At 37.1% G+C, this 22189-nt stretch overlaps 6 protein-coding genes across 11 annotated transcripts; 2 read left to right on the plus strand and 4 right to left on the minus strand.

Annotated features, from left to right (window-relative positions):
- Positions 1-262: 262 nt before the first annotated feature.
- On the minus strand, positions 263-6110 carry LOC136780639 (protein bric-a-brac 2-like). Of its 4 annotated transcripts, none has more exons than XM_066739150.1 (5): positions 5176-6106; positions 4574-5014; positions 4364-4466; positions 566-972; positions 263-475 (listed from the first exon to the last, which is right to left on the minus strand). In XM_066739150.1, exons 1-5 carry the CDS (start codon positions 5353-5355, stop codon positions 263-265), a joined length of 1344 nt encoding a protein of 447 aa, XP_066595247.1. In that variant the 5' UTR covers positions 5356-6106. The 4 variants fall into 4 exon arrangements, with proteins under 4 accessions (XP_066595247.1, XP_066595248.1, XP_066595249.1 ...); XM_066739151.1 differs by having other exon boundaries at positions 266-494; positions 5176-6110; XM_066739152.1 differs by lacking the exon at positions 263-475 and adding an exon at positions 3091-3484 and having other exon boundaries at positions 711-972; positions 5176-6110.
- A 531-nt stretch (positions 6111-6641) lies between these two features.
- Cdc23 (cell division cycle protein 23) lies at positions 6642-10083 on the minus strand. Its single transcript, XM_066739146.1, has 7 exons — positions 9854-10083; positions 9125-9786; positions 8863-9042; positions 8627-8791; positions 8306-8552; positions 7968-8232; positions 6642-7891 (listed from the first exon to the last, which is right to left on the minus strand). Exons 1-7 carry the CDS (start codon positions 9955-9957, stop codon positions 7781-7783), a joined length of 1734 nt encoding a protein of 577 aa, XP_066595243.1. The 5' UTR covers positions 9958-10083; the 3' UTR covers positions 6642-7780.
- Positions 10084-10302: 219 nt separating this feature from the next.
- Positions 10303-12038, plus strand: mRpL37 (mitochondrial ribosomal protein L37). The gene is made up of 6 exons (XM_066739154.1): positions 10303-10519; positions 10615-10833; positions 10967-11086; positions 11159-11265; positions 11330-11512; positions 11599-12038. Exons 1-6 carry the CDS (start codon positions 10335-10337, stop codon positions 12015-12017), a joined length of 1233 nt encoding a protein of 410 aa, XP_066595251.1. The 5' UTR covers positions 10303-10334; the 3' UTR covers positions 12018-12038.
- Positions 12039-12085: 47 nt separating this feature from the next.
- LOC136780641 (cyclin-dependent kinase 20-like) lies at positions 12086-13822 on the minus strand. The gene is made up of 6 exons (XM_066739155.1): positions 13675-13822; positions 13222-13413; positions 12956-13144; positions 12623-12859; positions 12308-12535; positions 12086-12241 (listed from the first exon to the last, which is right to left on the minus strand). The coding sequence occupies exons 2-6, from the start codon at positions 13405-13407 to the stop codon at positions 12086-12088; spliced, it is 996 nt and encodes a 331-aa protein (XP_066595252.1). The 5' UTR covers positions 13408-13413; positions 13675-13822.
- A 209-nt stretch (positions 13823-14031) lies between these two features.
- CCT4 (chaperonin containing TCP1 subunit 4) lies at positions 14032-16906 on the plus strand. Of its 2 annotated transcripts, XM_066739149.1 has the most exons (10): positions 14032-14387; positions 14637-14689; positions 14788-14877; positions 14940-15191; positions 15282-15377; positions 15459-15620; positions 15700-16044; positions 16153-16404; positions 16472-16757; positions 16837-16906. In XM_066739149.1, exons 1-9 carry the CDS (start codon positions 14279-14281, stop codon positions 16715-16717), a joined length of 1605 nt encoding a protein of 534 aa, XP_066595246.1. In that variant the 5' UTR covers positions 14032-14278; the 3' UTR covers positions 16718-16757; positions 16837-16906. The 2 variants fall into 2 exon arrangements, with proteins under 2 accessions (XP_066595246.1, XP_066595245.1); XM_066739148.1 differs by having other exon boundaries at positions 16472-16906.
- Positions 16907-17042: 136 nt separating this feature from the next.
- Positions 17043-22103, minus strand: Pgant7 (N-acetylgalactosaminyltransferase 7). Of its 2 annotated transcripts, none has more exons than XM_066739082.1 (10): positions 21972-22103; positions 20082-20287; positions 19836-20002; positions 19543-19750; positions 19295-19471; positions 18969-19212; positions 18675-18896; positions 18485-18583; positions 18289-18414; positions 17043-18205 (listed from the first exon to the last, which is right to left on the minus strand). In XM_066739082.1, exons 2-10 carry the CDS (start codon positions 20144-20146, stop codon positions 18065-18067), a joined length of 1449 nt encoding a protein of 482 aa, XP_066595179.1. In that variant the 5' UTR covers positions 20147-20287; positions 21972-22103; the 3' UTR covers positions 17043-18064. The 2 variants fall into 2 exon arrangements, with proteins under 2 accessions (XP_066595179.1, XP_066595178.1); XM_066739081.1 differs by lacking the exon at positions 21972-22103 and adding an exon at positions 20370-20876.
- Between the last annotated feature and the right edge of the window lie 86 nt (positions 22104-22189).

Below are 22189 nucleotides of genomic sequence, written 5' to 3' on the forward strand. Positions count from 1 at the left end.
TAGATAATATAGTATATTAAGATCTCATGATAAGCAATAGATTCTCTTCGGATAAAAATATAATACTCATGGTCAAGTAACATTCAAGCCGGTGTTTTAAACATATTCTTAAAACGAAAACGTTTCTGACCTTTTTTACACTCTTCTCGCCCTTATACTATATATACATAATACTATATAGAATCTGTAGCACCGAAAATTTCACAATTTCCTGGGCAGAAAATGTGCCATAAGGCCCACTCGTTGATCCGATATTGCACTCCTACTCCTTGTCTGCTTGAGAACTGTCATGGGAGCCGCTCTGCTGCGAACTTTGCTTGATTATATTGACCAGTGTATCCAGTCTGGTGGGTCGGGCTATTTGCAGCACCATGTGCGCCTCCTCCAGAATTAAAAGTCCATTGTGAGCATCGGTCGCAGATAGATTGTGCGCAATTATCACGTGTCGCCTCCAGGCAGCATGAGTAGGCAATACCTGAAATCACAAGATTAATCTAAAGACTAAACTGATGGAAACTATAGTATCCTCGTACCGCGTAGCAATAGGAGATTAACGATGACAAACCTGCAAGCACCATTTGCAGTTCAGTGATGGGGATATCGTGTGAACTGCTTTGATGTGTCTCCTGCGAAAGCCCCAACTGGTGTAAGCTCGATCGCAAAAGGGACAGGGAAACGGCGGAAAAGCCGGGCCACTTTTCGAGATCTCTTCGGGAAGGTCAGGTTTCGGTACGTTGAAATTGGAAAATGCTGGCTCTGATATACCGACAGTCGTGATATTCGATGATTCTGCTGCCTCTGGTACTTTACACTCGGAATAATCCGGAGACGCTGGTGGTGGTTGCTGCGGCTCACGCTTTGGGCTCGTTTCGGCATTTTCCTGACGCTCGCAGAATCCTCGCTGCCCTGGCGACCGACAAGGCGAAGTTTGACGAGCCTCTGCGATCACTGTCACGATGGGTTTTGAGGAACCTGAAAATGACTTCATTAATCCTTCGGACCAATATGCACAGTTTTATTCCAATCTCTTAACATACCGGCCAATAAGGTCGTTTTGGCTTACGACTGCGCTATCGATAATCTTACTATATCCAATATTTATCTCACTAATCGCGAATAGATTGCCTGACTCTCTAACACTGTATATATATATATATATATATATATATATATATATATATATATATAATTATACGTGGATTAACAAAGACTCGGAAGAAATCAGAGGTAAGCAGAGCGAACCTTTGAGAAACGCACACCTCGTTTCAATGGAGAAGTTAATGACGCACAGACGAGAGAACTGGTGGAATGGACAATGAAGGGACTTTGAATACCGAAGGAAATGAAAAGGCAATTGAAAATGTAAAATAGGTTTATTTGCGAGCAGCCCTGTGTTTCTTGTCTACATTACCGATCTTTAAATATCACATATACCTATGATATATTTATAATAGTCGTCTGCAGATTGGCAGCGGTGCAATCGTGCATTTTATATTTTCAAGTCGATCGCCGCGTATACTTGAGAGACTAATCACTTTTTTCAAATAATTCGTGACGTTGTTGATCCTTCCGGGTGAAGGAGACAACGTCACACTAGTTTACGCATTGTACGCTACAAGCATCTACATATAATTAAACTAACAGTGTCTTCACGTTGTGGGACGGTCAGAGAAATATTTTTTTATTTTTTTTTTTATTCAATTTTTTGTGTCCTCTCTTGCACTGTAATGCGATCGTCGAGCACGACCGGTTTACCCATATTCTGTGCGTCTAATAAAGTCATTAGAGTATGTTTTTTACTTAAAACTCGGCTGTGTATACAAGTGAAGAGTGAGAAATACGCAAATCTCTACGAACATTTTTAGCTCTAATCGCGAAATGGAATATACACGCTGTACTTTTGCCAGAGCTCCGGGAAATAACGAGGGAAGATCGACAAACGTAAGAAGAGAGCGATACTTATACCGATTCTTTCGTACGATTGAGTTTCTCCAGAGATGCAATCGTACGAGATATAAGATTAAGGAGCACGCAAAGCCTAAGAAAAATAGTTTGAGAGTGTAGGTGGATGTGGACCGCGCGCCCACTCGCAATAACGACTTAAATAATAATGCAACAGTTCTCACCATTTTATCATAAAATTTACGTACGTAGGAATGTATCAGCGCGAGTTCTACCGTGTAATCGCGATAGCTGTTGAGTATTTTCGTAATATTCAACAATTAGAAATGTACAGCAGGACGGGCCATAACAAAATACATATTACATATACTATACATGTCGTGTACGTGCTGCACGTATTTGCCTTTCATAAAGTTCAATATTCCACCAGCCACTACGCACAGAGATTCTTTTTTACAATCGATTGCTTCGTAGCTGAGTAACAAAAAAAAACAGTATTAGGAAGGCTTACAACTATAATAATCGTTGGATCATTTGCTCGATAAAGAGCAAATGGAAGCGTATTAAAAATAATTCGATTGCGCTTAACGTACATTTCTTTACCATCCTATTAATAATATCGATCACTCGGACCTGCGTTAGACGTGTATTCGCTAAATCGAAAATTATTCTACGATCGATAAGTTTGAGAAATATGCCTATTGAATAGAATAATTATCACAAGTCGATTAAATCTCAAAGCCTTGCGAGAATGAGCGTGAAAGGAATAGACAGGAACGAGGATTAACAAAACAATTAGCTCAAACTCAACAGACACTTCAAACATTGAGACAAACCATTCGTATCAGTCTTATCGGTTTGTATAGCAGTGGTCTCCCCCCATCACTTTATTCTTCTTCGGTTTCTCGTCTTTTCCATCATTCAGAATCGGTTGATATCAAGGGGAAGAGCACCGCCACTGGCCCGTGCTGATCGTTAACGAAAGGAAAAATAAGGGGAGGGTGGGAAAGGGAATATAAGGATGGAGAGAGAGGGAGAGAGAGAGAGGGGGGGGGGAGAGAGAAGAGTTTTTGTGGAGAAATTCGAGCGATAGAGTTCTATTCGAGCCAGTGGAAACGTTTCCGTTTGATCCCTGACCTAAAACGCCCTAGTCATTGGGTGTAAACGGACCGTCTCTGAAACAAATACCTTTTCAAGCCCCGATTGCTAGTGTCGATTTTCGTAACGCAATTCTTCCACGCCTCCTCCCACTCGATGCTATTCGGCTGGATACCGCTAAAATGTAGCAAGACCTCCCTAATCAGGTGTATCTTGTTACTGTCGAATTGTTGCTTGCCCATTTTCCCATTGACGTTGCAAAGTATCCTCTCCTCCGGGGTAAAAAGGATCTTCATGAGGTCGCAGGCCAGGTGATCCATGGGCCTCGATGATGCCCAGGTTGAGATTATGTCCGGACTTGGTAGCAAATCAGCGTAAGGCAGTTGCTGATACGCGTAAAGCAGCGGCTTCACGTCCGAGAATCCAGTTAGGCCGGATAACCCAGATAAACCAGATATGTCTTCAGCAGGGCTGTTCCCAGACCCTGCCACACACATCAGCACAGCGAGCCTTTAGACGACTTTGCCGTCATACACGTAAGTTTTATAACACACCGACAACATTTATGTACACCAATACCTTCGAGCTGATGCCTCTTTAAAGTTCTGACCCACCAATCAGAAGAAGCCAGTAGAACAAATTTTACAACTTTCTCTAATCTTTCATTCCTCTCAATGACGATGGTCAACGTCCTGTTAAAGTGGCCCAGAACTTTAAGTTTGCCTTTAATGAACGAACGAGTATCTTTCATGTGTGCTTTTAAAAATCTTTCTCTCTCGCATTCACGCACAGACAGTCCCAGATATCATCATCTTTTACACCACATGCACACTTTGCAAATCGACTCGACACGTTCTGTAATGTGTCAGTAGAGAGGGAACGTGTGAGATTCAGTGTTGAGCACGATCAAAATGTATACGATTAAAGCCAAATAAAAAGTCGCGAGAAGCTTGGCAGAGTTTATTATTCTACGCTTGAGAGAATTTTTTATACGGTGATTAGCCAATCCCTTCTGGTGGATGCATTCTTTCATTTTTCTTGTGTTTTTTTAGTTTTACGTGCGTTTGAAACGTGTGCGACGGTGAGCGCAATATCATGACGGTGGAAAGCAACAAAAATTCTCTTCGAATATGATTTGCCTATATAACTAGTGCTTCTTTCTACAGCAACGGGCATAAAGAATAAATCATTAAAACCAAGGAACAAATAGAAGCAAGAAAATTTGGTGCCAATAGAGCTGCGTTATGAAGGATATAAAGTAAACAATCTAATAAAATAACCAACTGGCAATGTTAATCGCTTGCTACTTTGTGGATCTTTCATATTGGAGCAGTAACCATGTGCTATGCTCGTATTTACTGACCTTGACTTCCATCTACTTGACTGGGATCCAATCTCTCCACAGAATCCTTACGACAAGGAGAGCGTTTCTGAATTTCATCAACCGTCATTTCCAATGGTTCAATCTGAAATTGGTTTGTAGTTAGATAAAATCACCAAAGATTCACTCATCAATTCAAGTATAATATATAAATAATATTTGCTACTTGTCTCAGTTTTGTAAAAAACTAACTTTCATCTCCAGACGCTGATAAATTGGATTGGATAGACCCTCGGATAATGAAAAATCAGGATCTTTTCCACTTTGTTCACTGGTAGTTGATTCATTTGTACTTTCTGACTGTGATATTCTAGGAGTTAAAGCTTTTTCTAAAATTGAATTATTTTGAGGTTTGGTAAATTTCTGCTTTTTCTTAGGATTATCTTCCTTACAAAGAGGAGCATCCTCTAACACTTCCTGCTCAAACTCGGCCAGTCTTTTATATGACTCCTTAGCAAAGATATCTCCACCCGAAAGTCCCCTTATTTGCAAAGTTTCCGCTGCCTTCAATAATGCTGGCAAATTCTTCTGCTCAATATTCACTTCTCCCTTGTATATAAAAATAAGTAATGCTTCCAGTTCGCTAAAGTGCACATCTTGAAGTATAATAACAGGATGCTGACATGGATTGGTCTAAAAAGTAAGAAAGTCAAATGATCTATGACAATATAAAGTAACTAGAAGTAGTAAACAAAGCGACAGCTGTCAAATTAGCGTGTCATATGGAAGTTTGAAAAAAAATTGGAAAAAAAACTGATTATGGCGATGGTTTTCAACGAAAAACGAGATCATACCTGAAAAACCTTTTTGAAGAAGGGACTACTGGCCGATAATATCACCTTGTGAGCAGTTAAACATTGTCCGTCACTGGCAAGTGTCACATCCACTAGGCCTTCCTCCTCCCAGAGACTTTCGAAGCTGGTGGCGATGTTGCTGAGGAAGCTGTTCCACTTGAGGCATATTTGACTTGACATGTCGCGGCAAAGCACTCGGCTCTCCTTCGATAATTTGCGCGACAATGCCTGCTTTTATTCCAACAATAATGATCACAAGTCGCGCCAGCAACAACGAGCAGCCAGCTAGCAGTAGCCAGCTAGATGAGCGATGGGCCAGCCAGCCAGAATCAAACGCACAACTACTACTACATTGCCCACACAATAATATGCAACTGACAACACAAACACAAACGTACAGGAGACAGGAGTGTGTTAGGGATAGTGGGACCAAGTGGGACTGTGAATCGTGGCCTCGTGGGAGGTGGGACTGAGCAGACTGGCATGTACACTGTACAGTAATGAACCTGATGTAATGTGAGAGACGTGGAATCAGTGTAGTATGTATACAGGTGTAGCAAGTGTATGAGTGAGTGCTAGCGCACGTATTGCTCGTACCCTCCTCGTCACTCGCCCACTACTCCTATTCAACCAACTGAACCAACCCCTTATCAACACAACCAATATGGCCGTCTAAAAACGAAATCCCGCCAATTTCGAATCCTTCCTCATCCGATTTTAATTTTGGAAAAGTTTGAAAGCACAGGAAGCGCAAGGAAAAATCGACGTAGAGTTAGCTGCCAGAAATGAATGTGCAGAGAGGACAGAAAGAGGCTGAGAGTGAATAGAGTAATATTAAAAGAGGAATCGAAGAATCGTGTGCGTGGTTTGCCGCTTGCGTGCCGTGCGTGCTCATTGAAATAGTTCTTGCTTTGCTTGGCTTGATTGCTTGCAGGTCTGTTGGTTGCGTGTTGCGTGATACGAGATCTTCTGCCTCTTTCTCTCTCTCGCTCTCTCCCCCCCCCCCCCCCCCCTGTTAATTTCTTTGTTAATGCGTGCATGCGTGCGTGCGTGCATGCGGTTATACTATACTACGACTAACGGCAGATAGCTACGGCCGTGCGTTCGTGCTTACAACAAACTTTCATAATCGTTAAACTTGCTCCGTTTCTCTTTGCGTCAAAGACGCGCAAGTACGACGGAATTACCACATATAAAACTAAACAAAATTTCTTATTATAATGATAACGACACATATAACATTATTATTCGAATATCGCTTAAATTTAATCGGAGCCTAAATCTTTTACATTTCACGTAATCCATATTCCTATCATCTTTTGGTCCTTTTCTTTCATCTAAAGTACAATAAACGTGTAATATATATATATATATATATATATATATATATATATATATATATAGGTAGTACATATGTGTGTATGGAACGAAAGATAAAATTTTTAGTTTGTTTTGGAGACGCGATTTCCTGGCTCGACTTATTGATTTGTATGTAGACGGGAACAGCGCGTGTCGTACGTGCACTATCGTCGCAGGTGGTACCTCATGGAACCCAATGATCCTTTACCCTGCCCATCCTTGCTCAGCCAGTCAGTACGTCCCAGTTAACAAGCCCGAAGTCTTATATTCTTCGGAGCAACAGCACAATTTTCCTTTGACCTTAAAGGGTCCTTACCAAATAAAACAATTTTTTTCTTTATATCTATGCCTGCATCTGTATTATGCGCACTCTACTATAATAATTCCGTAGATTCCTTAATTTAAGTAAAAATATAAACGTGCTTTTGAAATTAGAGATGACTGAAACCGCGTGTAATATACCACAAAGCACAAGCAGGAGCATAATAATTATTGTATTGTTATATGTATAGCACTACTTCATAAATAATATTATTCCTTCATTTGTTATCACAAAATAGCACCCTGCTTGTGTTTAATACATTCTTATTTATTCAATTACATCGAATCCAAAAATTGTAATCCTACTAGACGAATCCATTTATCACGCTATCAATGATGGGCAATGAGCAACAAGGCTTGCTAATAGAGATAGATAATATTTACCTACTTTTGCACCTTTGAAAATATTTACATTTAACATGTGAAAATAGAATTTACGATATTTTTAAAATTAATAATTTTGTATTATATATTTTATACAATAAATGTAAATTCAGTCATAGTCGCTTGTATACATTTTTTCGTTTTTGAAACTTTTTAAGTAATTTCACTAAACATGTACAGGGTATTAAGTCTAAGTGTACCCCCAGAAAAATCTAAGTAGGGTAATGAATCTTAAAAAGAAACTCGTTATAAAATTTGTAAATCTAGCCCTTAATTAAAAAGTTACTAAGAATTAAAATTCTTTAATACGAGGTATATATTTGTTCTAGCAATGCCAAATCAGCAGAGCAAAATACTGAATTATTCTATTAACAGATAGTCTCGAATCAAAACATTTTTAATTACTTAAGAGATCTTTTTTTGAGGGCTAAACGCAAGTTTTTTTCTTAAAATCTCATCCTTTATCTAGATCTTTCTGGTTTGCATCCTTAAACTGGAAATCCAGTACACAAAAATCTGGAATAATTAATGTTATCAAGTTCTATGGGGTCGGCGTGAATGACAGGTTCATAGGAGACAGCTGACTACCCGAAGTAACGTCTGTCCTCGCTGCCTGTTGATCCACGGGATCAGTCTCATTCATATCATCGACCTGAAGTTATAACATTATAACTATTAAGATAATAATAGGTATTAAAAATAAAAAGATTTTATTATCTTTTGCTTACCATCATAGGATTCTCTTCAACTTTAACTCGTTTTTGAGCTATAGTTCTAAGAAGCGCTTTGGCTTCTTCTTTTGTCTCGTCAAATTGTAAGCATTTCTGTGCATAATGGTTTGCCTGATCTAATTGTTCAAGCTTTAAGTGAAATATGGTAAGGTACTTATAGGCATGACTTAACTCTGCTCTGTCAGCATTTCTAAATTCATCCATGACAAATTCAGTATAAGCCGCTGCTGCATGCTCCTGCTCTCCTAATTTTTCATATAGGCTAAAATATTTGGATTATCAACATATCTACTGATAATCCCTATTTAACTATAATAAATATATAAATAACATACGTAGCTAATTTAATTAAAGCCATGCCCTCTATATCACCAACATTACAAGCTTTATAATAGCATTTAAGTGCATCCTGAATCTTATCCTGTTTTTCATATGCTTCACCTAATGCAAGAACCATTCTGCTATCATGAGGTCTTAACAATTGTGCTTGTTTATAATAATACAATCCATAAAAAGGCATCTTTAAAATTTCATATGTCTGACCTAATCCATACCATGCCCTGTAATCACGTCTATTTACCTCTGTTAAGCACAAATAATAAATTATAATGTGACAATGAATTATATAAGGGAAACACAAATAATTAAATGTTAACCAATTGCTTGACGATAACTGTGAATAGCACCATTTGTATTCTTCATTTCCATAAACTCGTGACCGAGTAAGGTCCAGGCAGACACATATTGTGGATTCAATTTTAATGCTCTTTGAAAATACATAACTGCCTTTTGATGGTCTGCTCTTAAACTATAGTAATTTCCTAAAATCAGTTAAAATTTTTTAGTTTCATAAAAACTATTTAATCAAAATACAATCTTAAATTTACCTTACCCACAATGCAACAAGTTTCCAATCTATATTTGTCTACTTCTGTTGCTCTATGAGCTAAAAAAGCTAATTCGACTTTCATTTCCTTTACGTACAGTAAATTTGAATATGTATCCATATTATCTAAACAATAAGGATCTTCTTTTATTATCCTTTTGAAAGTTTCAATGGCATTGTCAACATCTGAAGGTTGAATACAAAATAAATATTTCTATTTAAATAAATAATCTTGCATCTAAAATTTAATTTATAAATTTTTATTTACCTCTTCTCTGATACACAGCTATTGCAGTTTGAGCTAACACATAGCCATTTTTTTCAAAGCCCATTGACTGTAACTCGCAATAAAGTGCCAAGCTTTCATCTAATAACTGTAATTCTAAATACATATGCGCCATGAAAAAGTGTTTCATCCAGTGATTTGGCAATGTTAAACTTTCCAATTTCTCTCTATCTGTTATCAATGCAGCTAATTCTAGCCATGTGCCCCAATGCATTGGTTTTTTATGTACTGATTCAACTAAAGCATCAGTAGCTTCCCTTAATAATTGTAGCTTTTTCAAAGTTACCCCAAATAAATATAAACCAAAACCATCTAAATTTCCTTCCAAATGATCTTTCCTCAAATCCACACAGAGCTGCTTTAAGCTTTCATTTTTTAATGGATCTGGAGGTACATCAGTTGTGTCATCTATCCTTTTCTTTTCTCCTGATAAATAACGGGAATACAGATATAAGAATCTAGCTTTTGGAGTTTTGCACTGTTCAATAAAATAAGATGCCCTGTCGTATTCTTTCAAGTCAAAGTAAGTCTTTGCTAAAGTATATATATCATCTTCTTCATTCGATTCTATTAAACTAATATCTGTGGTCATTTCATGAGCTTCCAATTTTACATCTTTTAAAGAATAGTTTAATTCTGCTAACCTATAAAACAAATAATTAGATGCATAGGACAAAAACTTTACTTAGCTGAAAAAATGTATTTTCTTACCATTTTGTTGCATGCAATAAACCTCGCTGAGAACATTCAATAATCGCACGTAATAGATCTGATTTAACCTCCTTTATATTAAATTTTATAGTTGATTCTTCCATTTTATTTAACAATAATACATCCTTAATCTAATGGGCTGTATTGTATTATATATTTCGTTTGTTTAAATGCCAGGAAGGAAAAATACCCTGGTTATCTGGACTTTGACGCCCTGAATAAGCACATGCTTTTGAAAATTGAAAACACCGACCGGGTCCCTAGCTAGAGTTAAGATGTTAGGAAGCATCCAATCCGGACGGAGCTGGTCGTTCGTATGTATAGGGTTAGGGACCGGAAGGCAAAGGCGGAATCAGGCGGATGGCGGAGAGTTTCTCCAAATGTAAAAAAAGGGTGTTTTGTTTTGATAGAAGTTGTGAGAAAGAGGGTTCACACCTCATCCTTAAAAAACTAAAGATTCCAAGATTTCCGTTATTAAAAAATGAGATTAAACACTCCGTTATGGGCACAACACTTAGGAAGATTAAGAAGACTCTATTGGGTAACGCACAACAAAAGAACACCCATAACCACAAATGTGGAAGAACATTTGAAAGAAAATCATAAAATTTTGAATATTCAAGATGCTTTGGAGTTCGTACAACCGAAAAAAAAAAAATATGTAAAGTACGAATTTCTTTCCTGAGAATGCTTCCATTATTATAAATATTGTTGTTATTTTTACTGTTGCTATTTGACAATCAAATTTATTTCTTTAATAGGATAGAGCATTTTAATCCTAAGAAAATACCAGACCCAACCGAACATCCAGATTGGAAGGAAAAGATTGCTTTCACATACAGAAACTTCAATGTGTTACAAGAAGGAGTTAAACAAGCACAGCTATTGACAAATACAATAAGGATTGGAGAAAATCTTCCAAGGAAAATTGAAGATTTAATTAGCGAAGTTCCAAATAATGTTCACACTTTAGTCAGAAGGTATTTCCAAACCATAAGAAAAACTTCTATGAAAATTCTCCACTGCATTTAATTAATGCTATTGTTTCCTTTTTGCAGTCGATTGTATTGTGATTTATTTTTATTTATACAAAATGATATTTTGTTATTACAGAGCAATAAGTTCAGCTAATATATTCGATGCACATCAAGAATTATTACCTAAGAGGCATGACCCTTCAAGACCAGCATGGATATTCCCAAGAGAAATGGGTCTTACAAATATAAGACGTGTGTTAGTAGTCCAATGGTACCTTGCATATTATTGGATGTCATTTATGTTACATATGTCGTAATTTATTTTTAGGCGCACTTTATCCAGGAAGCTGCTTTTGCTTTGCGAAAAAATGGCTGGTTTTGATTTAGTTAAAACACGATTAATTGTGGAAAATTGTCCCTTAAATATTTCATTAGGTAAACAAAAATCAACTTGTTTCTAATTAGAATGTATTGCTTTATCTTTTATTCTTTTTTTTAGAGAGGGATTCAACTTTATTAAATTTCCTAATTACATCAGATATATGGGTAATGTCATTAAAACCCTTATCCGCTATTGAAGACAAAAGTATAGGATTTGAATATATTCATCCTGATTTTCATCCACTTCATCCAAACATTAGTTTAGTAAAATCAAATATTTATAAGCATGAAGATTTTTATCGTAAGTATAAATTTTAATTTAATTTTTGTATTTACATTATATCTCTCTCTTTCCCATATTGCCCAATACTCGTCTGATTTCTACAGCTTTAAAGCCCGGATCACCTTGGAAAAATGTACATACTATTTTTATCTATCATGATCCAGAGGAAGTAAAAAATTTAACGGAGTTACCGGTAACGGAAGATCAAAAACTTTCTCGTTACCTTGTTAAAGCATTTGTCGCAGCCGCTGGCTGTGCTAGGCAAAAGTATGGAGATGTTAAAGAATTACCAGAGCCTCTCACTATACAATGTGTTTTCTCAGATGGAAGAGAGTTTTATTTTGGTGTATATCAGTTGAATACTTTAGATATCGGCATCGAAAATAGGACTAAGAATTTCTGGTGGTGCTCACAAAAAATGCAATTATTCGAGAAAGCAGAATACGAGATAGGAAGGCCAGTGTTACTAGGATACAATCCAAAAGTGTTTCAAATAATGTATGCCTTGTATAAAAATGTTTAGGAATAAAAAGGTATAGCATCAGGTTTTATTTAAATTATTTGTTATACTGATTATATAATATGCGTATTTTAAGTGACGTCTATCAAATTTTTAAAGATCGTAGCCATCGGTAAACTAACATCCATCATTCTCGGCTTTACGTGAGATCTATGCCCTTGGTGCGGTTTTATGAGATCTTCGAAAGAGTAACGCGGATTTGTATAAAAGTAAATATGCTGTAGAGCCTACAGAAAGTACAATTGTTAATATCATCAGATTACAGAAAAATTACCTTAATCCTGATTACTTACCTCCACTGCGGACAGCCGCTTCGACGAATCGTACAAAAGAGTTCTTCTGATCAAATCGATAGCTTCCGGTTCGGCATCCGGCAAAATTTCTTCCCAAGTAGAGCCAATATGATAAGGGAATGTAATTTTATTGTAATCGGGCAATGCATTTAATTCCGGCCACGATTCAGCTGTCGGGGATCCTAGATGTTTCAAGACTATTGCTAATTGTTCGATATCCGTTTCCCCCTATAAGATCAACATGATTTTTTTGTAACGGAGTCAGTGTACAGTTCTTTTGCCTTTTTTTCTCTAAATGTAAAGAAACAAATTTACAGGAAACAGTGGAGAGCAGTTGATCATTTCACCGAATATACATCCAATGGACCACATGTCTATAGCGGATGTGTAATACCTAGCTCCGTATAAAAGTTCGGGTGCCCTGTACCATCTGGTTGCTACTTGATGAGAATACGGACCTGAAACGTCCTCGCGCATTAATCTAGCTAATCCAAAGTCGGCGATTTTTAGAATTCCTTTATCGTTTATCAATAAGTTAGCGGGTTTTAAATCCTAAAAGTAATGCATACGTATATGTATGTATATATGTATATATATATAGCATGCATAGTAATATGTAGGAGCAAATTATTAATAAGCTTTTATTACCCTGTGCATTATATTTTTTCCATGTACGTAAGCTATACCTTCCAACAACATTTTCATATAAGTTTTAATTTGCGATGTAGTCAAGGATATATTATTATCTTTTAATAATTCCCAAAGTCCTGACGGCATGTATTCAAAAACCATGATAAAATCCAAACCCGCTGGAAAGGTATCCAGCAATTCGATCACCTGTTTAAATTAATGTAGAGCCTATCACGATTATTCGAAAATTGTTAACATACAGTGAATCGATTGGGCCAACTCACATATTCGTGTTTTAAATGTTGCAAAGTTTTAATCTCTCTTATGATAGATGTAGGGATGCCGTCATCGATTTTCTTTAACAATACTTTCTTCAAGGCAACTTCTTCATCGGTATCTTTCAGGCGTGCTTTTAATACCAATCCTTGAGCACCCTCACCAATTTGACCAATGATAATATATTTATCCATATATAGCTAACAAAATTTACTTCAATAAATTAATAATTAATTAATATTATAATTCTTCATTAGTTGTTAGAATTTGAAAGATTTTATTTCGTTATCAGGATTGATGACAATTTACAATATATCGATATTATAAAAGCTCGCTACTCCAATTTTAGCTTCCAACTGCTATTTATATTACATTTTATACTGCAGTTGTGGTTTGTTTGCTTGTTAGTTGTCAAGTACTACATATTGGAGTTATCGGACGAAACCCTAGCGGGTGCTTACACAAATGCCACTCCAGTCCAGTAACTCACAGCAGGGGCTGGACACTCAAGCCTCGAAGGCTCGAATTGACTCACAGCAGCTCCTTGTGTTGGTGGTGCCGGTGGTGGTGGTGTTGATGCCATTGGTGTCGTTGTGTGGTGACTGGTGACGGCCAGTGACGGCCATACGAGCTTTTTTATCCGATTGTGACGTCAGGAGGTAACTAGAAGGAACTAGGATAAGGCGAGTATTCAATAGCACGTCTCTCGTATACAACTTATACAAAATGCCGTGTATCGTCAGTCGTCAGCGTCACTATCGGCCAAAGGAAAAGGAACATACTAATATTCTCTTTTCCCATTCTCCCACGGTCTCACCTCCGGCCTTACTCACAAATTCACAATTCTCATATAACAAGAACTAAGAAGATCAGTAAGATCACCCTAAAGTGAAACCCATTCGACAAAGAGAGGAAGAACCTCCGTTTTATCTCTGGTAATAACTAAAAAAAATCAAACTGTCGCGAGAACTAGCAAAACACCAATTTCAGAGCAAAGTTCCTTATAAACTTGCTCAAAAAATTCAAAAGGTTGAGAGTCGGCAAAACGTGACCAACTCAACGAGAATGACTGCAATTTCGGCAAGCAGCGATAATCGGTCTGCTCATGGCCAAGCTTATAAGGACAAAAGTAAACCAACGGATATTCGAAGCAGCAATATCAATGCAGCAAAAGGTTACTATGCAATTTTCAACAGAACTTTTTACTTTATCTCAATCATTATATGTCCATTCTCAATGACTAACCTGAAAAATCCGTTTCGTCTGGAATTATCTCCTTATATAGCAATGTCTATCAGCGTGATCACACTACCTCCTTTTCATCATTCCAACTACATCAATTATATAGATACAATTTATAGGTTTAAACTTTATTACTTTTTCTCATCTTTATTCTTAACCTTAATCTTCTGTATTATTTTAGCTGTTAGCAATGCAATCAGAACGAGTCTTGGGCCTAGGGGCATGGACAAAATGGTACATTTATCAAATTTTCTTAATCCTCTATTTTATTCAGTTGTTTTACTTCTACTCATGATATTGATATTAATTGTAATTATACATGGATTTCTCAGATTCAAGCTGGCAACGGCGAAGTCACCATCACCAATGATGGTGCTACTATTTTGCGAGAAATGAATGTCATTCACCCTGCTGCAAAAATGGTAAATTTTTTAGTTGCTTCCTATAATAAGTAGATAAGCTTTAACATTTGTATTTTAACTAGCTTGTAGAGCTATCTCATGCCCAAGATATTGAGGCAGGTGATGGAACAACTAGTGTGGTAGTTATAGCTGGATCCTTGCTTGAAGCAGCTGAGCGCCTACTGTTAAAGGGTATTCATCCAACTCTGATAAGCGATGCCTTTCAAAAAGCAGCATCTATGTCTGTAGATATTTTAACAAAAATGTCAATACCAGTGAATCTGAGTGACAAAGAATCCCTAGTTAAAGCAGCTGCTACTTCTCTCAATTCAAAAGTAAAGCTTTTTAAATATTACAAGATTTACAGCATTAATGTGTAATATTTTTTATACTCATTTTATATTAATCCAATTCACCATTACTAGGTGGTATTTCAACAATCAAGCCTGCTTGCACCACTAGCCGTTAATGCAGTATTAAAAATCACAGAACCAGGAAAGGAGAATGCAGTGGACTTGAATGTAAGCTATTTCTCTTCTACTCATGTACATTTTCCATGGATCTTTGTTCTGGAATTATAGTTCAAAATGACGAATTTTCAGGATATCAAAGTTATCAAGAAGCTAGGAGGCACTGTAGAAGATACGGAATTAATAGAGGGGTTAATATTTACGCAGAAATCTTGCAACGTGAATGGGCCAAAACGTATTGAAAAAGCTAAGATTGGTCTGATTCAATTCTGCGTTTCACCGCCAAAAACTGATGTAAAGCTAATTACCTCCGATGAATCTGTTTATCCATCAATTTTTCTGACAAAATACTTATAATTATTTATCTTTTCAGATGGATCATAACGTTGTAGTATCTGACTACGCAGCGATGGACCGTGTGCTTAAAGAGGAACGAGCTTATATTTTGAACATCGTTAAACAAATAAAGAAGACTGGATGCAATGTTCTGCTAGTGCAAAAGTCTATCCTACGAGATGCCATTAGCGATCTTGCCATTCACTTTTTGGATAAAATAAAAGTCATGGTAATCAAAGACGTCGAGCGAGAGGATATACCATTCGTGTGTAAAACCTTAGGCTGTAGACCTATAGCTTCGCTAGACCATTTTGTAGCTGAAAACCTTGTAAATGCAGAACTTTGCGAAGAAGTGCAAACTGGAAGCTCAAAGTTTGTAAAGGTATATGTTTTATAAGAGATGCAATTATCATTGTTTATGGGGACCGATTATCTCGAATGTTCTTATTGCTTTATGTTAATAATCTTATTGTTATTATTATTATGATAGATCACCGGCATACAGAATCAAGGACACACAGTGACCGTGCTTGTTCGAGGCAGCAATAAATTGGTTCTTGAAGAGGCTGAACGCTCACTACATGATGCGCTGTGCGTAATTCGTTGTTTGGTCAAGCAAAAAGCATTGATTGCAGGAGGTGGAGCACCAGAAATTGAGCTGGCTCTAAAATTAGGAGCCTATGCTCAAACATTAGGCGGAGTTGACGCGTATTGCGTGCGAGCTTTCGCCAACGCCCTTGAGGCAAGTTTGATTTAATAAATCTGCATTTAAACATATTATGCCTTGATACTTACTTTCTTAATCACAGGTGATTCCTTCAACTTTGGCCGAAAATGCAGGATTAAATCCCATTGCTACAGTAACTCAGCTGCGTAATCGACACGCGAAAGGTGAAACCACGGCAGGAATTAACGTTCGCAAAGGTTTGATCACCGACATTTTGGAAGAAAATGTGCTTCAACCACTTTTAGTTTCAACAAGCTCCATAACTCTGGCATCCGAAACAGTTCGAAGCATATTAAAGATTGATGATATCGTTAATACTACTCAATGAAACATCTAATTTTCCTGTATGATTATCTTCTTGCTATTTTGTAAGTACATTTATACCAATTTATTAATGTTAATGTCACTAAGCATTTTCTTTATAGGATCGAATATTTTGTATTGCAGATTTGCACACGCGCTTCGATTGTAACAATTATAAATTTTGTCATAAATTTTCTTCTGAATTAATTATCAATTGCACTTGTATTCATTTCCCTTTTGTGTATAAAATTTTTTATGTTTATGTTAACATTATTTTACTACATAAGGCCCAAAGCGGAAGCGGCTAGTTTCAAAAACTGGGAATGATATGGTTAAGATAAGCTTCAGCGTCATAGAGATTGCATTTATTAACATTCTTCCAATTTACAATTATACATAAAAGATGCAGTCATTTTCCGAAAAATTGCGGAAATTCACTTGACTTTATATCTCTAGCTCCCCTTTTATTAAGTACATTCTGCAAAAGCAGAAAAATCCTTAACAAATGAAATATATAACGATATAAAAAGGGATTATTCTTGAAACTTCTTAGAAAAATATTTACGAAAAACTGGAACGTTTACAAAGTAGTACGAAGATTGTAAGTATACTGCGTTGCGTGTAGATTGACGCGCTTGGTATGCCGTAAATAGTGAGTGGAACCTGTCCACTACGCTTCAACTATCAGTCGCGCCTTGTTTCGTACAAGCCGCCGTGCGCAGGGAACGTTACTCCATGCGTCGTACATTTGCACCTTTTCGTGTACAGTTTAAATCCTGGAGGATCGTCAGACTTGTACAGTACGTTAATTCAGTACACATAAAATTGGTGAGTGTAATAGGAAGTATATAGTGTAGTGTAGAGCACAGTGTTTTTCAAGAAATTACTTTCTTATAATTATAATGGTTGACTGTTCAACAAGGAAAAACAGACAAAATACATAGCGACGAAGATCCTATATATTATTATCAAGTTGGAAAGTTAAATTAAAAAATATTGTTCATTGACATAATTACTTGATCAATAGGAAGACACCGGGCACGTCTCTATACTACTTAAAAACTTGCGAGAAAGCTCGATTTTCAAGTGTGAGCAAATTTTATATTGTCCATGTTCACGAAGAACTTTGCAGAGCCTTTTGTCAACAGTCTTTTATCTTAGCTTTCTTGACAATGATGGGTTTCTTCAAAGTAGTAGAATGAATCACGCTCATTGTATAAATCTTTCATGAACCATGAAACCCTTACTCTCGGTAGGCACAAAATACGTTTATCAATTACATATGATAAAACGTGATGGAAGAAATTAATTTCATATATGTATAAATATGTATACAACGGCATATACATAATTACTAGGCCAGATAAAAAATTTACCACTTAGGACTGATTTGATAAAACGTCCATTGTTGATACGTATTATTAATGTCGCATGGCATTAAAGATAATTGTTGAGTTTGCGGATGCAGAGCCATGCATTTTTTGTGTACCCTGTGTGAAAGAGTTTTAGTTTTCTGAAAATTAAGCAGAGATGTAAGAGCAATTCATTATTATTGAAACAAGATGACGGAGAGCATGGTGTACTTATCTCACTTACTTCGTCGTATTGCCAGGGCCCGTCGACTGTTCCCAAACGGCAAAATGCCAATTTCACACCCTGACCGTCTGCCTCAACGCAACGCTCGCCAATTCCCAATTGTCCTTTGGCATTCAGTCTGATTAGCTACAATTACATTTTCATGAGAACGAACGCGATAGTACACTTCCAATCGCGGTATGCTCCAATTATTTACCTGATTGTTACCAAAGCCATGACAATGCGAAGTTGCCATAAGGCTGGGTGGTGCATGACCCATAGTATCCAAACATTTACCTGTTGCTCCATTGCGAAGCTATGAATTTAAATTTAAAATAAATACAAAAAAATAAGTACCAGTCTTTAGAATACGAAGCCAATAAAAAAAGAAAAACGGAGGAATTTACCTCTCCCCAGTGAATATTAGGAGGCAGTTCAGGAAATTTATCTAAAACATCATATGCCACATTGTCCATATACCATTGAAAATTTTTGCATTTCTTTCTTTCCTTAAAGGCCAGTTGTTCTGTAATATCACCGTGATCCAATAATCTCGCAAGGGGCTCTCTCGTATAGAAAAACTCTTTATGTTTTTCATCAAACCATGTCTCAATAACTCTTTTGTAATTCTATAAAAAGAAATAGAAAAGCAGTATTGATAATGTAAACGAAATAAATTCATGTTTAAAGGCAGAACTTACTATTGTAATTAATGGCCCTTTTTTTTTCTGTGCAAGTTTACCAAAATTGTAAGGCATAAAACCTCTGTACACATGACCTACGTGCGAGCACGGTACCCACAATATAGTTCCACCGCATTGCCAGATCTTAAAGGACAATTCAAAGTTTTCACCGCCCCAGACAAGGAGGCCTTCGTCGTAGCCTCCCAATGATAGAAAATATTTACGATTTATTGCAAACAATCCACCTGCATGAGTCGGGGATCTAACGAAATCACTTCATTTAGTTTTATACAATTACTTAAACAGAATCGACGATAATAAGAAAGCTCAATTAAAAAACTTGCCTGTAAGGCATGCTGTTATACGGGCGCATTTTCGATTCCCTAGCTGGGAGCTCATTTTCCTTGTAAAGCATACCCCATTCGAATATGCCTCTATATAGATGTCCCTCTTGATACACTGGTCGGTATTCAAATGTTTTATGGTCAATTCCATCTATCACAGGAACTGTCATGACATTGCTGAAATTTAATTAAATAGGTTTAATTAAAGTATTAAAAAGTTTTGTAGGTACTGAGAGAGGTAAATATACCTATTGACAGCTATTGGAGCCAAAAGTGGAGGCAGCCAATTAACATTAACTTCACAATGGGCATCCAAGAAAACAATAACTTCACCCTTTGCTTCTCGTGCCCCGCGCGATCTTGTCCTTATCAAACCTTGCCTTTCATAATTTCTAATCAGCCTTACCTTTCCGCCCCACCTTTCAATATAAGCTTCCAATTCTCCCTTCAGGTTCTCTATAAAAATTTTATTCTATTGTGACTTGTGTGTAAAAATCTCAGAGATGCTCACTATCATTACAAATCTATCAATGCATCAAACCTTTATCAGAATAGTCATCGACCAACAAAATTTCTTCCAGAAATTTAGAAGGTGTTTGATTAATTACACTATGTACCGTTCTCAATAAGACAGACCAGCCTTCGTTATGGAAGACTATAATTACACTGGTTCTTGGTAAATCTTCTGGATAATTCCAATGTTTGCATCTTCAAAGAAGAAGAGAAAAGTCTGAGATCAGTTTTTTATCTAAAAATAGAAAGTAACAAAATATCCCACAATAATTACTCTTCTGGTCTAGTATCCGGAACAGATCTGTCCAAAGAAATTTCATTTGAGCAGACCATATTCATTCCATAATCAGATTCAGATTGCTGTACATCATTTTGCTGGTCATCTCGTAAGATATGTGGTTTTCCTACTTCACCAGGTCCGATATTTATTTTGGCATCTTTTATCTCAAAATTACCCAAATCTGGGACAAGAGTTGGAACCTGTTGAAAACAATTTAATGGTACAACTATATTTTATAATCTAGGATAAACCTAAAATGGAATTAGGTGAAAAAAGCATTACCTCCCTGGCTGTAAGACTCTTTGACAAGTATGTTTTTAAGTGGTGTATTTGTGATTTTGGAGATGAGCCACTGACAATATAAAATATAGCTAAGACTGCGGCACAACCAAATAAAATTTGAGTGAAACGGTTTCTTCGTAATTGAACGATTCTCATTTTTTCGAATTACACGAAGACGCGAGAAAGCAAAACTTCGGGAAGAGTGCTAGAATGCAGTTGACATGAGAATATTCGTTGCGGTTAATTACGAATAACCTAAATACTAGTTGAAAAACGAGAATCTGCCATGATTGCCAGTGAGCCAACGTGTCTTGTCTTAGTTGTCTTGTCCAGTCTCTGTCCAGTCTTGTTATATATATCTTTCTATCTCTATCTCATGTGTGTAAGTAGGTATAGGTGTGTAACAGTTGAAGTATATTAGAACTACTACACCTACACAGCTGCTCAACTGTATGTGTATAAAGTGCCCCGTGGCCCGTGCTCCGTACTCGTTGCTAATGTAATGGTAAATGTATGCGCGTTGTATGCCTTATTGTTGAATGAGTGCGCGTGAGTAACACTGCAATGGTTAACTGGTATATACATATACGTATACTGTATTCAGCCGTGTTGCGAGAAAGTGAGAATTCGAGACCCCTACTTTAACTCTTTTGCGCTTACCAGCATAAGGAATGGGGGTTGTGGTGGGAGTGAAGGAGTCCCGAATTCCCGCTTTCTTGCACACTGATATCTGATATGTAGTAGAGAATTGGAGTCTATATATATAGTGACTCTAGTGTTACTATTACTGTATATACATACAATATTGCGATCTGACGGGAATTTCATCCCTCCTATTAAGAATCCCAGGCGCTGTCTAGTGAATGCCTATGAAATCAGAGTGGGGGGACGAATTTCCCATCAGATCGCTACAATGTGTGTGCTGTATATGCCAGAACATAATGAGCATGTCTGTAAACGTCATGATCTGTTCATTTTTCTCGTTAGGCAGCCATTCTAATGAGACTAATAAGAGCTTACAACAGCTAGCAGAGATCATCACACAGCACAGCAAAAGTTATCAAATTTATAACCTTCAAAATTCTATTGATACCATTGATACTGAAAAGTGAAGAATCCGAGAATGCAAACGGGAGATTTAAATTGATGTTAATACGACTATGACGTGGAAAAGGAGAACGGTAAGGTGGTAACGAACAGTACTTAATGCCTATACTATTATTATCTGTAGTAGCGGATTTCGGGTGTGTAGTGTTTGGCCGGCGGTAGCAGAGCAGCTCTAGTAGCAGCTGTAGCCGTAGCAGATGAGTAACAGGTATATGCGTCATTATTGTAGGGAAATAAGAAATATAGTATTGTCAGCGAAGAGAGACGGAATAATTAGCAAATTGGGCTTACGTTGATATAGATGAAATGGAGATTACATGAATATCAAGATGAGCTACTTAGAAAAAAGGAATGTGATTATAATGCAAGGATATGCGGAATGCGGGGGGTCTTTATGAGTGTGGCAGCCAAAGCAGCAGTTACTCAGCAGGGTGGGAGAGGGAGAGATGTAGAGATAAAGGGGGTCGTGGGGATGGAAATAGGGGAAGGCCTCACCGTTCAGCTGCGCGTGTGCACGCGCATGTTTCCGTTTTCCGTGTTCATTCGGTGAAATGGATCGATGTTGCAAATAGCTCTCTCCCTCTCTTGCTCTAGAGTTCGTTTTCGACAGCCTTGTCACGCAATACATCTCAGCTGACACAAATGTTACTCTTCAGCGACGAAACAGTCTTCTGCTTTTTCTATTACTTCCGAGCTTATTATCCGATTCCCTG

The sequence above is a fragment of the Prorops nasuta genome, unplaced genomic scaffold (assembly GCF_024137725.1).
Source record: "Prorops nasuta isolate Cenicafe-Biocafe unplaced genomic scaffold, Cenicafe_Pnas_1.2 PNAS00019, whole genome shotgun sequence".
In the NCBI taxonomy this organism is placed as follows: domain Eukaryota; kingdom Metazoa; phylum Arthropoda; class Insecta; order Hymenoptera; family Bethylidae; genus Prorops; species Prorops nasuta.

What these genes read in the sequence shown, in the direction of transcription:
- LOC136780639 (XM_066739150.1), bottom strand. Translation starts at nt 5,355, where the DNA reads ATGTCAAGTCAAATATGCCTCAAGTGGAACAGCTTCCTCAGCAACATC. An exon ending in TCTTCAAAAAGGTTTTTCAG is followed by an intron (nt 5,015 to 5,175) that starts GTATGATCTCGT and finishes CTTACTTTTTAG; the next exon opens with ACCAATCCATGTCAGCATCC. An exon ending in ATCAGCGTCTGGAGATGAAA is followed by an intron (nt 4,467 to 4,573) that starts GTTAGTTTTTTA and finishes AACCAATTTCAG; the next exon opens with ATTGAACCATTGGAAATGAC.
- Cdc23 (XM_066739146.1), bottom strand. Translation starts at nt 9,957, where the DNA reads ATGGAAGAATCAACTATAAAATTTAATATAAAGGAGGTTAAATCAGAT. An exon ending in TTATTGCATGCAACAAAATG is followed by an intron (nt 9,787 to 9,853) that starts GTAAGAAAATAC and finishes TTTGTTTTATAG; the next exon opens with GTTAGCAGAATTAAACTATT. An exon ending in GGAAACTTGTTGCATTGTGG is followed by an intron (nt 8,792 to 8,862) that starts GTAAGGTAAATT and finishes AACTGATTTTAG; the next exon opens with GAAATTACTATAGTTTAAGA.
- mRpL37 (XM_066739154.1), top strand. Translation starts at nt 10,335, where the DNA reads ATGAGATTAAACACTCCGTTATGGGCACAACACTTAGGAAGATTAAGA. An exon ending in GTTCACACTTTAGTCAGAAG is followed by an intron (nt 10,834 to 10,966) that starts GTATTTCCAAAC and finishes TTGTTATTACAG; the next exon opens with AGCAATAAGTTCAGCTAATA. An exon ending in TAAGCATGAAGATTTTTATC is followed by an intron (nt 11,513 to 11,598) that starts GTAAGTATAAAT and finishes TGATTTCTACAG; the next exon opens with CTTTAAAGCCCGGATCACCT.
- LOC136780641 (XM_066739155.1), bottom strand. Translation starts at nt 13,407, where the DNA reads ATGGATAAATATATTATCATTGGTCAAATTGGTGAGGGTGCTCAAGGA. An exon ending in GAAAAAATATAATGCACAGG is followed by an intron (nt 12,860 to 12,955) that starts GTAATAAAAGCT and finishes CATTACTTTTAG; the next exon opens with GATTTAAAACCCGCTAACTT. An exon ending in ACTGCTCTCCACTGTTTCCT is followed by an intron (nt 12,536 to 12,622) that starts GTAAATTTGTTT and finishes TTGATCTTATAG; the next exon opens with GGGGAAACGGATATCGAACA.
- CCT4 (XM_066739148.1), top strand. Translation starts at nt 14,279, where the DNA reads ATGACTGCAATTTCGGCAAGCAGCGATAATCGGTCTGCTCATGGCCAA. An exon ending in CAATATCAATGCAGCAAAAG is followed by an intron (nt 14,388 to 14,636) that starts GTTACTATGCAA and finishes GTATTATTTTAG; the next exon opens with CTGTTAGCAATGCAATCAGA. An exon ending in CTAGGGGCATGGACAAAATG is followed by an intron (nt 14,690 to 14,787) that starts GTACATTTATCA and finishes TGGATTTCTCAG; the next exon opens with ATTCAAGCTGGCAACGGCGA.
- Pgant7 (XM_066739081.1), bottom strand. Translation starts at nt 20,525, where the DNA reads ATGAGAATCGTTCAATTACGAAGAAACCGTTTCACTCAAATTTTATTT. An exon ending in CGATGACTATTCTGATAAAG is followed by an intron (nt 19,751 to 19,835) that starts GTTTGATGCATT and finishes AAATTTTTATAG; the next exon opens with AGAACCTGAAGGGAGAATTG. An exon ending in GCTCCAATAGCTGTCAATAG is followed by an intron (nt 19,472 to 19,542) that starts GTATATTTACCT and finishes ATTAAATTTCAG; the next exon opens with CAATGTCATGACAGTTCCTG.